Source organism: Thalia democratica, chromosome 1, assembly GCF_965202585.1.
Source record: "Thalia democratica chromosome 1, ktThaDemo2.hap1.1, whole genome shotgun sequence".
Classification (NCBI taxonomy): Eukaryota; Metazoa; Chordata; class Thaliacea; order Salpida; family Salpidae; genus Thalia; species Thalia democratica.
In genome coordinates this window covers 65,069,644-65,085,690 of record NC_139165.1, presented here as the reverse complement: position 1 = coordinate 65,085,690, position 16,047 = coordinate 65,069,644, and the positions used below count along the sequence as shown (strand labels likewise).

General features: G+C 24.9%; 1 protein-coding gene across 1 annotated transcript; it reads right to left on the bottom strand.

Annotated features, from left to right (window-relative positions):
- Positions 1-3,611: 3,611 nt before the first annotated feature.
- LOC145829071 (hsp90 co-chaperone Cdc37-like) lies at positions 3,612-15,796 on the bottom strand. Its single transcript, XM_082936810.1, has 8 exons — positions 15,627-15,796; positions 10,491-10,716; positions 9,829-9,957; positions 7,583-7,667; positions 6,185-6,374; positions 5,099-5,214; positions 4,821-4,915; positions 3,612-4,057 (listed from the first exon to the last, which is right to left on the bottom strand). Exons 1-8 carry the CDS (start codon positions 15,787-15,789, stop codon positions 3,937-3,939), a joined length of 1,125 nt encoding a protein of 374 aa, XP_082792936.1. The 5' UTR covers positions 15,790-15,796; the 3' UTR covers positions 3,612-3,936.
- Positions 15,797-16,047: the final 251 nt, after the last annotated feature.

Here is a 16,047-nt window from a genome sequence, read left to right as displayed (position 1 = left end):
CTATAAAATTTACGCGTGTTTTTAAACTTTAACTTCAACATAATATGACTTGTTTTTTTCTAAATAACATTTAAAACATTTTATATTGTCTTGGACAAGACGTTTAACTGTTTCTAAGTAGTGTACGACTCGACAACCAGAAGGTTTTTTCGTACACTAGTTCCTTGGACCAAATTTTTTTGCGGTTTTTTCGTTCCATAAACTATTATATTTTACAGTTATTAAACTTTAAACTAGTAAACTCTTAAAATCAGTCAGACAATTTAAGCTAAAAATAGAAAAAAAAACTTTTTTTCTCGCAGTTTTGGTTAAAAAACTAGCTTAAACTTGGTATTAGTAAGACATACTTAGGTTTTTTGTGATGAATACATTTTATCATTAACTATTAGATAACTATATTAACACTAATATTTTTTTTTAACCAATTTTTATTATTTTTAATTATTACCCGAAGAAGCATTAAGTTTTTTTTAAATTTTTAACATCTGTAAATTGTTAACAGCTATAAAATTATTATACAAAGTGTATGGACAACTTTTACATTTAAGAATTTATAGACCCTTATTCTTAAAAAGGTTTAAAATAAATATAGTTGTACAATATGAGTGACTCCTGAACTCATTTCTATAATCGCAAACTTGACAGAAAATATAAAAACAATCCCTCTTTATTCAGGGATCGAAAAAGATTTGGTGGTCACGGGCCAAATATATAAAATAAAAATTTAAAGTTAATATAGTAGTTACAACCTTACCTTATTTTTAGTCTTTATCACAAACACTAGAATTTCTTTAATAGACTTTATATCGCTCGTACACAATCACTCGGAAATTTTTTGCTCTTTGCAACCGAAATAATTGGTGCAAAATTTCATGACTAAATTAAGGTTTAGAATTTTACGTGAGTTATTTGATAAATGGAGTTTAGTTCAAAAACTAGAAAGAATTATGCTTTCGTCGTTGTATCGCAAAACAACTACAATAATACCTTTAAATTTTAAAAAAGTTCATCTTCAACAGTATTAATGGATGTAACTTAATATAAAAGTATGTTTGAAACTATTATCCAAAACAAATTTCTGTTTAACTTTTTTTAAATCTAATAATTCATAAAGTAAATTGTACAACTAATAAAGCGATGTTTTATGATGATTAAAATAATAAAACTTAGATTTTTAATAATATTCAATAAAAAATTTTAATCTATCCACCTTTAGTTTTTAGTATTCAAAGAAATGTAACTGTTATAATTCTTATAAGATCTGTTTTAGGCAACGAAAAAAATGTTTTAATTTATTATCCTAAAACATAAATTATTAAAAATAAGATGAAGCACGGGTTTTAAGTTTACGATTTACAAATTTAGTTAAAAATAATTTTATCAAATAATTTTTGTCAACCTTTTTTTAAATACCTAAATTCTCAAGGTACTACAAAATACCTAGAAACATAGCAAAACATCATTTAAAAAGTTTCCTTGATACAAGTTATGTGTAACGCTAGCGATGCAGTTAACTTGGGTATTATCTAGTACATTTGTAATACAATAACAAAATAATAGTATAAAAATAGTTTTCTAAATTATCAAAACATTAATCATTTATAATCATCGAGACTTTTACGATTTAAGATACTGTAGCTTTTATAAACATTACTGTAAGAAAGTTTATAAAAGTTAAGCGTTATTATCTCATTTAAAACTGTTTGTTTTCAACTAATTAGTAAAAACAATCACGTAAGACTTATGCAGCTACAAATTTTAAATCACAAACATTTGTTGTTTTAAACTAAATATGAAACTTAAATTACAGAGCTAAATTGCATAAGAAAATACTTTACGACTTATAAAAACAGATACTTTATATAAGTTATCATAAAAATAAAATAAATCGGAAAAAAATTATAAAAATAAAACTAGAGTCTCCTAAAGTATTCGCATAATTCCAAAAAAGTATATGAATTTGAAACCATTCTTATACCTTTCTTTTATGAAACAATTTGGAACCTTTTTTTTAACTGCAATGTTTTAAGAACAGCTATATAGTTTCAAATTATATATTTGGGATATTTGATAACTGTTGAAACGTTTTGAAATTAGATTCATTTGCTTACGTATCATTTTTTAATCCGTAACTAATCTTAACCTTACAAACTTTTGCATTGCAAATTGTCTAGAAAAAAACTTTTTATTTTTAGATAAAGATATAGTTGTTATAAAACAGAGGATCTTTTTTTCTTTACGAACCAATATGTAATAACAAGTTGAGTAACTTGTCTTTTTTCAACTATCAATTTAAAGTTGTAGTATACATAACTGTCAAATCTTTTATGATTTTATATTCTAACTTTTTTTCATGTTGCTTACTAGAAATTAGTTACCAAGTAAAAGTTAATACAACATACGAATCTATTACAGGGTTGCCACTCAAAGACCTTAGAAAAAAAATTTGCGTTTCCAAAGCAAATTAAAACTTTTACCTTTGGCCGCTTGTATAGTTACAATTTACTACAAAATTAATAAGAACATTATTGTGAATAAAAGCTTGCACGCTCTATGTTTACAAAGCACTAAATTGAACGTTTGTAAAATTTCTAAAGACTAAATATTTCAGAAGTATTTACGCTAAATTAAAAGTAAGCATGTTTACTTACATAATGTTATCTAAACATAGCAAAGTATCAAAATATACAACTACAATTACTGACCAAGAAATAAATATAAATTAATTTATACAAATGAGCGTAATTAAAAAACACTAAAATGAGTAATTTAATTTTTAATATAAACTGTTCATTTTATTACTATAACTTTTCATTTCTTAACTTAAGCATTTAGTTCTTATCTTTTATTGAATTAGCAATACAAAAAACTACCATTAAAACCCCTACAGTTAACAAAATCAAAGTCAGATTGTAATGTACAACCGGTTGCCAAATGTTTTTGGCAAATTTTCTCCAGATTTTCAAAGTTTCTTCCAGGTTTTTTAAATTGCACGTTTTAGGGTCTATTTTTAGTTTAAAACTAAGTTTAAGGTGAAAAAATGTGTTAAATAGTATAATGAAATTGAAAAGATAGCTTAAAGCTGCTTTGAATATGCTTTTCAATAAAAAATTTTTTGATGAGGACAAAATTTGTTTATCTGTATAGTAAATATTTTGTGTCAAATCTAAATTATACTATACTTAACATGTGAAGGTTGTTTGAAATTCCAGATTTTTTGGTGATTTTTGTTCAAAATTCGTAGTTTCTTAGTGATTTTTGCCCAAAATTCCAGTTTTTTATCAAAATATCTCAAATTTTAGGTTTTTTAGCCTAAATTGACAAATTTCAGGTTTTTCTAGGATTCCAGGTTTTTTGGCTACCCTGTGTATAAGTAAACTAAAAATTACAAAACTATTATGAGCTGAGTCAACTCCATCTTATCTAAAATTGTACAAACAATACCCATTTTTTTAAAATTACCTTAAAAAGTTTTAACTATTCAGATAAAGAAACTAGCCCGAGTCCCTTGAAAAGTGGAAAATCTGCAGTTGCTAGTTGTTCAAAAAGTAAGTTTGTCATATTAAATTATAAAAACAATCACAATGTTTTTCCAATGTTTTTTTTTTATTACTATAAGCTTTTTAATTCCAAGTTTACGTAAGTTTTTAATACAAAACTTTTTATTTCAAACTTTTGTTTTAATATGGAAATAGTTCATAATAAATACTTCTGTAGATAGTTAAAAATGTCAATAGTACAAAAAAAACTGTCAGAATCATTTTCTAGGTATACACAAGAATAATGTAAGGGACTCATTTATGTCAACACTACGTGCTTACAAGTTAAGAATTATAAAATCACAACAGTATAAGAACTAACTTATTTTAAAGGCAAAAAAATTTAGCACAAGCGAAACTTGGAAAATAGTTTTGTAAAACAGAAATGTAGTGTTTTTTAGCTAGAAGCTGATTGTGATTGATCCTTGGTGACTTCTGTTGCTTCTGCATACACTTCCTCTTCTTCTGCAGGAGTTCCTTTTCCGCCTTCAGGAAGCCACAGCCCAGACTTGACACATCTGAGAGAAGTTAAAATAGTAATAACTTGAAGTGTTCTCTAGTATACGCATGCCAGGATGGCCAACTGTTTTTGAGAAATTTCTTCCAAGTTTTTGAAAGTACACGTTTTCAGGTCTATTTTTGGTTTAAAATCAAATCTAAGGTAAAAAACTGTGTTAAATAGTTTCACAACATTGAAAATATATTTTGTAAAGCTACTTCAAATGTTTTAAAAAATATATATAAATTTTTGATGATGACAAAAACTTTTATCTATATGATAATTTTTTTGTGTCAAATTGAAATTTTCTTACTTAACATGTCGAATTTGTTTAAAATTCCAGGTTTTTTGGACACCCTGGCATGCGAAATGCAAAAGAGTAGTAAAAACTCTTTATAACTTTTTTATAAATATGTGTTGTCAATACAATCTTTGATAATAAATTACAATTTTAAACAAAAGTCTCACTTTTTTTAATTAATTGTAAAAAAGAAATGTAATATATTTGCAACTACACTTACATTGTAAATATTTTTTTTATTATAGACCAATTTTTTTAGAACCTCTTTGTATTAAACGTAAATATGCCTACAAAACGCATGTATTGTATAGTTCATTTCATAAACCCTTTGTTTAAATAAAAGATACTGCATAATTCAATTTCGGATTAACATACTTAAATTTACCTTTAAAACTCATCTAGATTTAAAAATACCAGATTAAAAGTTTATAAAAGGTTTAAGAAACTTTAGTTATAGTAATAACAGTCAAAAAAAACTTGCCTATCAATGTGATACGCTGCTTCCTTTTGGTCCATTTCACTAACAACTTTCTGCAGCATTCCGATGTCTTGCTTTTCAAAACATTCTCGCATCGCCTGTTGACGTTTTAAATACTCAAGTATTGGTAGTGAGAAATATCTGTTGAGCTTAAAAACTAACCAAAACCTTACACTGCTGACTTGCAGTCTAAGCTAAAATATTAACTAAAAAAATTCATTATATGAAACAAGAAATGAGAACAAGACAAAGTAAAAAATAAACGAAACAATCAAAGATACCTCTGGAAGAGTTTCCATGACATCACCAGGGTGAAGACCACCCGGTCCCATCTGCTTCTGTCGTTCTTCTTCCTCGTACTTGGCTACTGCGTCGTCGATCCTCGCCTGTGCTCGCTCTTAAAGGATGTTGTGTTTCAAATTAAAAAAAAAAATTGTTACGGTGTTAAGTACACATTCAAAATAAAATTATTTAAAAGACTGAAAATTTATATTGGCTATAGACAGGGTTGCCAAAGGTTCTTTTTTAGTTTTACCAGATTTCTTGAAGAACTTTTTTTTTGTCTATTTTTAGTATAAAGTTAAATATAAGGTAAAAAACTGTCTTAAATAGTGTAACAACATTTTAAGATACTTAAGGCTACTTTATTTAGGTTTTTAATACAAAAAAGATGAACATTTTTTCTTATATGATTGATTTTTCATATGCAATCGAGAATTGCTTTTCTGTATTTATCTAAACCAGAGTTTCCTAAAACAGGACAACACTATTTAGTCGGGGGAAAATAACTAACTAGTAAGGGGCGACAGAAGATTAGCGATTTTGACGGGAGTTATAAAATTTAAATATTCTTAGGATTACTTAACGATCCCTGAATAGGAGGGCAATTGCTTAAATTTTCTGTTAAGGAGGAAATAATTTAGGAAAACCCTGATCTAAACCAGCAGCTATATTCAAAATTTACTTAAGAAACAACTAATAACTTTACTTTTTTTATAACTTGAAAATCAAACGTTACAGCCAAATAGTTAAATTACTGTTGATAAAAGCTACATATAATAAAATTTTACATTTTTGAAAAGCAATTAATTTATAAAATATTAATTATATCGATTTTCAAAAGTTTGAAATTAATTCTTAAAATAATGAAAATAAGATACAATCGCTACTTTATAAAAAGAATTAAAAATTTTGAATGAAAAAGTCAAAAAAAACTGTGTATATATACTCTGTATCAATTAAAAAATAAATTGTAATCAAATTTCTATGAGTTTAAAAAAAATATTGAACTAATAAATAATATTAAATACTAAATAAAAGATAAACACTAAATCGATACAACTCAACATAAAACAAATAATAAAAACCTTTAACTCTTTTCCTCAAGTCCTCAAGTTCTTTGTGGAAATCTTTTTTGTAAGTATCATTCATGTTTTCAATATTAGTGAAAAACTTGGCAAAGCAATCTCTCGGATCTGCCTTGAGGTTTTTGGCAAGAGTGAGAATGTAGTTCATGGCTAGTGTTTGATGTGTGACAATTTTAACCAGACTTTGTTTCTAGACAGTTAAAAATATTTTTAAATACAAATGTTACTAAAACTGTTTTTAACAAAATTTTTATGAAAAACTGTTTATAATACATATATTCATATATTTTGTCTAGATATTAACAGAAAACTTGTAACAAAATATTATTAACTTACTAAATTATTACTTAAATGTGCTTTCTTATAAAGGGTTTTCATTTTATTAATAAACAAAATTTACCGCAATCTGGTTTGAGTGAGTACAAAATATAACCTGAATCAGCCTGTTATTAGATGAACATGAATAATTGAATATCTTGAGTTACAATGTGAAAAGTTTAAATGATATTTTAACCAGAATACTATAGAAAAAACAAAAAAGGAAATCTAAAATATTTAAAGTATATTTCACAATTCTATTAAAAATTAAATTAAAAATTACACTGAGTTTACAAAGAATATCTAAATTCGTCTGGGTCAGCATAAGCATGTTGAAAAGCTTCAAAAAAAGTTCAAACTAGCTGGGTCAGCTCAGTTGAAAATAATTCTTTGATTATATTAACCGAATATTCAGCTTATTGACAAAACTACCAATTAATTTTTTTATAAATTGATGTTCTGCTTTTTATTCCTGCAGTAAAAAAATACTAACTGGAGTTATAATGAACAAATAAAGGTAAACTTTTAATTAATGGTCTTTAACGACTACTTAGTTGAGTTTAAATTGTTTTTTTTTAAACTTTAGCAATATTTACATACAGGGTTGCCAAATATTTTTGGCAAATTTTCTCCATGTTTTCAAAATTTCCTCCAGGTTTTTAAAAGTACACATTTGTGGGGCTATTTTTAGTTTAAAGTTAAGTTTAAGGTAATAAACTGTGTTAAATGGTATAAAACAATTGAAAAGATACTCTAAAGCTACTCTAAATGTGTTTTTTAATAAAAATAATTTTCGATAATGACAATTTTTGTATCTATTTGATAGAATTTTTAAGTCAAATCGAAAGTTTACTACTTAACATGTTAAAATTGTTAAAAATTCCAGGTTTTTCCAGGTTTTTTTTTTAATTTCTCAAATTCCAGTTTTTTTTTTTCCTGGTTTTTTAGCAACCTTGTACATAACAATTTAGATCTAGTATATTTTCATTTAAAAATATAATATTATATGATAAAAAACGTTAAAATACTAAAACAAAGGTAAAAATTTAAGACTTATATCAACAAAAATTCTAAAAATACCTCTGCTACTTCCAAATCAACACACCAAACAACGAGGAAATTCGCTGCTTTGTCACAAACGAGATGTGGATGACTCTGTAAGTACCTAAAAAATTTATTTTTTTAATTTAACTTAATAAAAAAAGTTTTAATCATGTTACCTTTATGTCTGCTTAAATTATATTTTAATAAACGTAATTTGTTAATAGTTTTTTTGATAGTTATGGTGACTTTAATTAAGTACTAGTTTTAAAAGAGCTAATAAGGGGAATCCACCTTGTTTTTACAAGCTGATCTTATTTGGTAGACTTTTATCTAGGCTATCAGACATTTTTAACCGTTTGAAAAATTCAAAGCAACTGTTGAGATATAAGCGATCAAAGTTGTCAGTGAGCTGAATAGGCTAATGGAAGGCGCAAACCAAAAACGCAACAAAGACTAATTCAATTAAAATTTATTTCTCCTTCATGTTTACCAATATTCTTCAAGATTTTAAAGAAAGTCCATTACTAATATCTGAATCTTTAAAATGCAGGACGTTTTTAATTCTAAAAATATAATTTCTATTAAAAAAAAACATCTATTTGTTGTTTTATATCTACACTTTTATTTTTAAAATAGTATTCAAATTTCAATATTAAAAGTCTTTAAAACTATCATAAGAAATGTTTCATGAAAATTTGAGGTCTATAGGTCAAAAAATGAAGGAGGAGATAGATTTTTAGTGAATTTTCAAATTCCAAAGAAAGTTGAAAATAAAAAAACGCAGTCCATATGTTTGTATCAAAACTATTTATAAGACTTGTATCTCAAAAGTTAATAATAATTTATAATTCTGTAAAAACTGACTTTAATATAAGAGCTTTAATATAAGAACCTATGCTAACTTTTGTAGAAAAAAAAATTCAATTAGAAACTTATTTTTTAAACAGCATAAAAATCTTAAATACTTAAAACATCAAAAATTTTGGCAGAAGTATAGGTCTGCATATTACTATTTAATTCTTATACAACACTACTTGGTTTTTAAAAAAACTATAAACAATTGTAAGATTTCATTAAAAATATGAAAATATAAAATTATAATTAAATTTACACAAAATCACTTACTTAGATTTTAATAAGCTATAAAAAAAATCAAAAATAATCTCAATATTTAAAACTATACTATTCATTTTATCATCACTAAATTTATTTAACATTTTCAAATTTATTTATAAAGTAGAGCTAGCCGCAAGGCACAAGATTTTACCTAGTAATAAAAGCCAACATTATAAAATTTGTGAAAATAAAATGGTATAAAATAATTAAAATCAAGTAAAGAAAACATTAAAAACTGAACTAAATCAATTGTATTTAAGTTCTAACGGAAAACAAGCCTGATACAGGGTTGTTTTTTTCAAGTTTTTTTCAAATATTTTTCCAGGTTTTCCAAATTTCTTCCAGGTTTTTAAAAATACACTTTTTTGGGTCTACTTTTATTATAAAATTAAGTTTAAGGTAAGATACTGTGTTATAGTATCAAAACATTAAAAAGATACTGTAATGCTACTTTAAATATATTTTTTAATAACAAAATTTAGATGATTACACATTTTTTTATGATAGATTTTTTGAAACAAATCGAAATTTTACTATTGAACATGAGAAAATTGTTAAAATTCCAGGTTTTTCCAGGTTTTTTTCAAAATTTCTCAAGTTTTTTTTCCCTAAATTGTCAAATTCCCAGATTTTTCAGATTTCCAGGTTAAGTGGCAACCCTGCTGATATTTTCAAAAAATCTGTCTAGTGTATAACTGGAGTATTTTAAAATACCTCTAAAAATATAGAATTAGCCTGAATGTGTGGAAATAAAACCTTTTTTTTTAAGTTCTATAAGAAAAGGTTGAATATATGATTTTTTTTTAGTAGCGATGGAAGAAAAATCAAAAAGATATTAAAAACTCAAAAAAAAATAACTGCAATAATGTTTTATCCAGACATTTTAAAGCTATAAAAAACCAAAATGAGTAAAAAAAAATTTATTTCAATGGTTCAAAATATATAAAGTTAATAAAAACTTTTACTAAATGAAAGAGGTGATATAGATAATATTTACATTAAAATAACTTTAAAAAAAGTAAGTTTTTAAAGAATACACAAAATAAACACATTAATTTAATTTTTATCATTATAAAGTATGTTAACAATTTTTTCATATTCATATTTTATTTCGAATATAATATGTTTCCTATAAAAAAATAACTAGTTTAAGTTGTAAAACTTACTTTTTACTATCTTCTGGTTTAGACAGCATTCCATAATGCTTTAACTCTTTTCTGTACTTTTCTTCATATTTTCTTTGTTCATCCAAAAATTCTTCATCAGTCAACTCTTTTTTGGCTGTTTTAGTTGACCTGATAAAAAAGGTAATTTAGCAAACTCTAAATTTATGCGTTAAAAAATTAACATTTATTTACTCAACTATGTATTCAATCTGCTAAACACTAAATGTGCAGTATTTGATAAACTGTGGAAAAGTCTCAACCAATGGTATAAGACCCTTATGAAAAAATAAGTTTTTTTCCTTAAAGTTTTCAACCAACATATGAAAGTTTTAGTATTATTCAAGATACATACCCAAAAATTTTAAGTATATTGCTAAATAACAAAAATTTAAATAGATTTCTAGTATTTTTTTAAATTAAAAAAGACAATAAAAAAGTTTCATAACCTTGTATCAGAAGCTTTTTACAAAACTGACAACATCATAAAAGTTAATTATTTTTTTTACTCTCCAATGAAAGACTTGTAATTATTACCTAAACCTTTTTTGCCAGAGCTAATAACATTATTTCAGAAAAAAAAACACCTTAACCCCTTGTATGTCTTAAAGAGATTATGTACACTTTTTTGTATTTTTAACATTAACATATATAAAAAAAATTACTTGTTGAGAATAGTTTTGTCAAATCCATCTTTTGAGAGAGTGTCTACATTCCATGGAGTTTCTTTATCTTTTCTCTCTAGTTCTTTTTCTTTTTTGATAAAGTCTTCTTCTTGCTTTTTGAGTTCTTCTTTAGTTGCATTTAATTTTGCAACCTCTGAATCGCTCAGTTTTTGAGACTTCAACTTTGATTGGATCAGTTTCATTTTCTTTTCGTTTTCCTCTTTTTCTGAAAGATAAATAATGTTAAACAATAATTTAAATATATAGTTTGACTGAAATGTACAAGATAAGACGTTTTTACCTGTAATTCTTCAACATTTTTATCATGTAATTTTATTTCAATAAAAGGCTAAATAAGAATTTCAAAGTGTCATCTAAAAATTTGCTTTATAAGTAAATTAATATGTAATTTTCTAAACTAGACATTACTCACTACATAAATTTAATCATAAGATTAAACTTGAAAAATTTGTAAACAAATCCTGTTTACTTTTAAACCTGTTTAAAGCCTTAAATTTGTTGATTTTTAATTGATTATTTTTTTAATTGACAACTTTTTTAATTTAGAACTAAATAGTATCCATATATTTATTTTCAAAAATATGTTTTGGTTGAAAGAATAAGTATGATTCAGTCTAAAATTTTACATGTAAAAATATAAAAGTAGCATTTTATGTTTCATCTTTTTTTCTAAAAATAAACTTATTATTTTATTTTAATTAGAACTTTTAAACTTAGTTTTTCTTATATACTGTTTTGTAATTGTTTGAAATAGTTAGTGTTTAACCCAGTGAAACTAGAAATAAAATAAAACTATGAATTAACATTTTATTGTATTTTAAACTGTTAATAACAGGGTTGCCACTCGTTTATACAAAATTTTTTCCAGGTTTTTTAAATTTGTTCCAGGTTTTTAATAGTACACATTTTGGGACTATTTTTAGTATAAAATTAAATTTAAGATAATGTTAAATACTATAATACTGTGTTAAATAGTATAAAAAGATTGAAAAGATACTGTTAAGCTACTCAAATGTGTTTTTTAATAAAAAAAATTTTGGTGATGACAAAATTTTTTACCTATATGGTAAATTTTTTGAGTCAAACCAAAATTTTACTACTGAACATGTTAAAATTCTTAAAAATTCCAGGTTTTTTTAGGATTTTTGTTCGAAATTCCAGGTTTTTCCAAGTTTTTTCAAAATTTCTCAAATTCCAGGTTTTTCCAGGATTCCAGGTAAAGTAGCAACCCTGTAATAAAAAATATTTATTTGAAATGTTGGATAAAATTAACAGTTTGTTCTGTTTGATTTTATCTTATGTTTAAAATCTATTCACTCAGCTTCTATTTTTTAATTGTTTAGATTTTTAACTTTGAACCTTAGTTTTTTAAAACTACTTTACTTTTTGATAGTTTTTAATGAGCATTGGTAGCAAAATCTAACTTGTTTCAAACAAGTTTGACCCTTATATGGACTTACTGCCATAGAGGGGTTATTACTTTTTTGCAATTTGATCATACTTTGTAGAGTTTGTAGTATGCAACAATTTGCTTTTTAGAGATTTTTAATATAAAATTGATTTTTGATAGATAGCCAGTTAAAGTTAAACAGTACAATAGGTTCCTTATAGGAGGCACAAACTTAAAACACAAAAAAAAGACTATTTCACTAAAAATTTATCTTTTCCTACATTTTTGAGATAAAGACCTCAAACTTTCAAGAAATGTACCTTAAAATATTTTAAAAGATCTCTAGTAATAAAATTTAAAAAATAATTTCAACTGAAAATTATCTTTTTTACTTTATTTTATAAAAATTTAAAAAAAAGTCTTAGTCAAAAACTTAACAATTCTAATGTAAAAATGTTCTATGTATTGCAAGAAAATTTGAGGTGTTTTTCTCAAAAAACTTCGGAGAAGTTAGATTTATAAAGAAACAGCCTTTTTTTCTGCCTTTTTAGTTTGCGCCACCTATAAGCAACCTATTCTACACACCAACTTAACAGGCTATATCTCAAAAGTTAGTTTGAATAATTAAATCTGTAAAATGTTATTTGTAGCTAATTAAAACTCCAAAAAACAAGATTAAATTTATAAAAAAAGTTATTTAACCCCTACCCCTTACCCCTTTAAATGAACAACTTCCAAAAGATAACACCAATTTAAATTAGTAAACAGCAATTGTTAAGGCCATAGGGGGGTAAATTATGTTTTTTTACAAGTTGATCTGATTTTATAAAGTTTTTTCTAAGCTTCAAGATGCTTTTTATCATTTTAAAAAATTGAATTATTTTTTGATATATAACCAGTCAAAGTTGGGCCGCATAATAGGTTCCCTATGGGAAGGGAAAACTATAACAGCGAAAAAAGACTATTTCATCTAAAATCTATCTCCTCCTACATTTTTCAAGCAATCTTCTCCAAACTTTCACAGTTAATTGTTATACAATAACAAAAAAAATGTTACTTTAGAATTAAAAACATAATTTTAAAAATATATTTTTTTGAAAAAAAAAACTTTTTTTTAATTTTTGTGATAAAATCTTTATTTTTAAAAATTACTAAAATTCTAAAGTAACGTTTTTTTTTTCCTTTTATTATAAGGAAATTTTCCTGAAAATTTGAAGTAGAATACTTAAAAAATGAAGGAGGAGATAGATTTTTAGTGAATTTTAAAATTTCAGAGAAAATTTACCTCAAAAAATTTGCGGTCCATACACTTATATTGGAAAATTTTTACAAAAAATTAAATATCTCAAAAGTTAAATGACGTCTTTGAATTCTATAAAAACTGGCTTGTAGTTTGTACTTAAAGCTTTCATATAAAAGCCAAAGTTAATTTTTGTAAAAAAAAAATGTTGAACCCCCTATGGCCTTAATTTAATAATTACAGAGATGCAAATTTTAAAATAAACTAGTGCAGGTTTGCCACTGATTGAGTAAAAAAAAGTATCTTGAGTATCTAAACTATCCTTAGTTTTATAAAATCTTTAAAAAAAGGTTTTTGCTTATGGTGCAAATTTGAAGTTATTTCTAAGAGTAGTGAAGAGCAACATAAGGCTATTAAAATTTAAATAACCAATTCAAAATCAATAAAAATTAGGTCTTGAACAAAACACTGAAATAGGACTAACTAAATATATCTTAAGGTTTTCTAAAAAATAATTATCCTTGTCAGCCAGAGTTTATAAGTAAACTCATAATATCCTGAATTATTCTGAGTGTGTGGCAACCCTGTAGTGTAAATAAAGTTTCTTAATATTTTGATAAACTATTTAATATTTTTTTACAAACTATGATGTAGCATAAGAATTTTTATTTGTACCAATATTACTTATTGCCTCTGAAAAAAAATTGGGGCTACATATTTGGTAAAAAGACAAACACAGGATTTTTTATTAAACTGTTAAGTTCTTTTTTAATATTATTTATTTCATAAAACCCATTTAAATTTGTTTTTTAGTTAAAAACTTTTTATTTTTATAACAATAAACACTAACTAGTTTAGATTAAAAAATAAAAGTTTTAAAAGAATAAAGATTGAACACCACATCATGCAATCACACAATTATTGTTTTTACCATTAAGAATAATAATATTATTGTTATCTTCTAACACCTTAACCATTAAGCTACATGACCAAAAGTTTATAACAAAAAGTTTAAGTAAAATTTAAAAAATTAGATGAGCTGTTTATGGTCAGGGTTCAAATATTAAAATTTAAATTTAAATACAGTATTTTTTGGCTAAGGTGTAATAGGCATTTGAGCATACAAATATTTAATTAGGGAAAAAATATATATAATATTGTAGTCAGGGTTGCCACTCGCTTTTTAAAAACAAATTCCAGGTTTTCCAAATTTCTTCCAGGTTTTTATAAGTACACATTTTTGGGTTATTTTTAGTTTTAGGTTAATTTCTATATAAGAAACTGTATTCAATTGTATAAAAACATTGAAAAGATACTGTGAAGTTACTTTAATTGTGTTTTTTATTAAAAAAATGTTTGATGATGACAAAAAATTCTTGTTTATATGATAGATTTTTTGTGCCAAATCGAAATTTTACTACTGATAGTGTTAAGGGCATAGGGGGTAAACACCCTTTTTTGGTTTTTGATCTTATTTTATATAGGTTTTACTAAGTTAAAAAATGTTTTTTTACAGATTTTAAAAATTCAAAATAATTTTTGAGATATAGCCGGTCAAAGTCGGAGGCAACAATAGGTTCCCTTATGAGAGGCGCAAATTAAAACAGCAAAAATAGACTATTTCACTAAAAATCTATCTTCTCTTACATTTTTTGAGATAACTACTTCAAATTTTCAGGAAATGTTCCTTGATATATTCAGAAAATTCTGTCGGAAAATATTTCTTTTAATTTAAAAATAAAAACTTTATATAAAAAATAAACAAAAAAAAAAAGTTTTTTTTTAATTATTATTTTTAAATTTTTTTAAATTCTGTTCTGACAGAATTTTCTAAATATTGTAAGGAACATTTCCTGAAAATTTAAGGTAGTTATCTCAAAAAATGTAGGAGATAGATTTCTAGTGATTTCTAGTTATTTACGGTTTTAGTTTGCTCTCATAAGGATCCTATTGTTGCCTCCGACTTTGACCGGCTATATCTCAAAAATTATTTTGATTTTTTTAAATCTGTAAAAAGCATCTTGTAGCCTAGTAAACACTATATAAAATAAGATAAAAAACCAAAAAAGGGTGTTTACCACCCCTATGCCTTTAATTTATTAAAACCTCCTGGTTTTTCCAGGTTTTATGATCAAATTTCTAGGTTTTTCCAGATTATTTTTGCCTAAATTGTCAAATTCAAGGTTTTTCCAGGTTTCCAGGTAAAGTGGCAACCCTATGTAGTAATAAAAAATACTAGGCAAATAAACTTTAAAATTAGTAAAAAAAGCAGTTATAATCAAATGAAAAAATTTCAACATATAAAATATAGAGCACAATTTTCCAAACAAAAAATATACTTATTATACAAAAATAACTAACTGTATGACTTTGTCATCATGCAAATTATCTCAAATTTAAACAGCTTTTAGTTTCAACTTTAAATAATATTTTTAGTTTCAGGGTTATTTAAGAGTAATAACAAGAAATACTAAAGAACTATTACCTTGTTTAACTTCTAACCACTCATTTTCACGTTCCTTCATTCTATCTAACCTGGCCTGATGGCGCCAGCGAAACAAGCTTGGAGTATCAACATTAGGGTGGGTATCATCCTCATCATCAGATACTTCAATGTGGTCCCATTTACTGTAGTCTAATTTACTCATGATTAACTTTTCTAAGTGAAAAAAAAAAATTTGATAAAAGTTTATTATAGTAACTTTATAATGGTAGAAAAGCAACAGTTTTACTTTTACCAATACAACAATAAATATTTTATTAATGTCAAACTGTAAGTTACATCAAGTTCAATTCTACCTGCCCTTTAAAAAAACAAATTAAACTAATCAAAAGTATAAACTATTTTTTCCTTGACAAGACAGTAAAAGGTATCTAATTTGTACAACTCAGACTACCTAGAACCA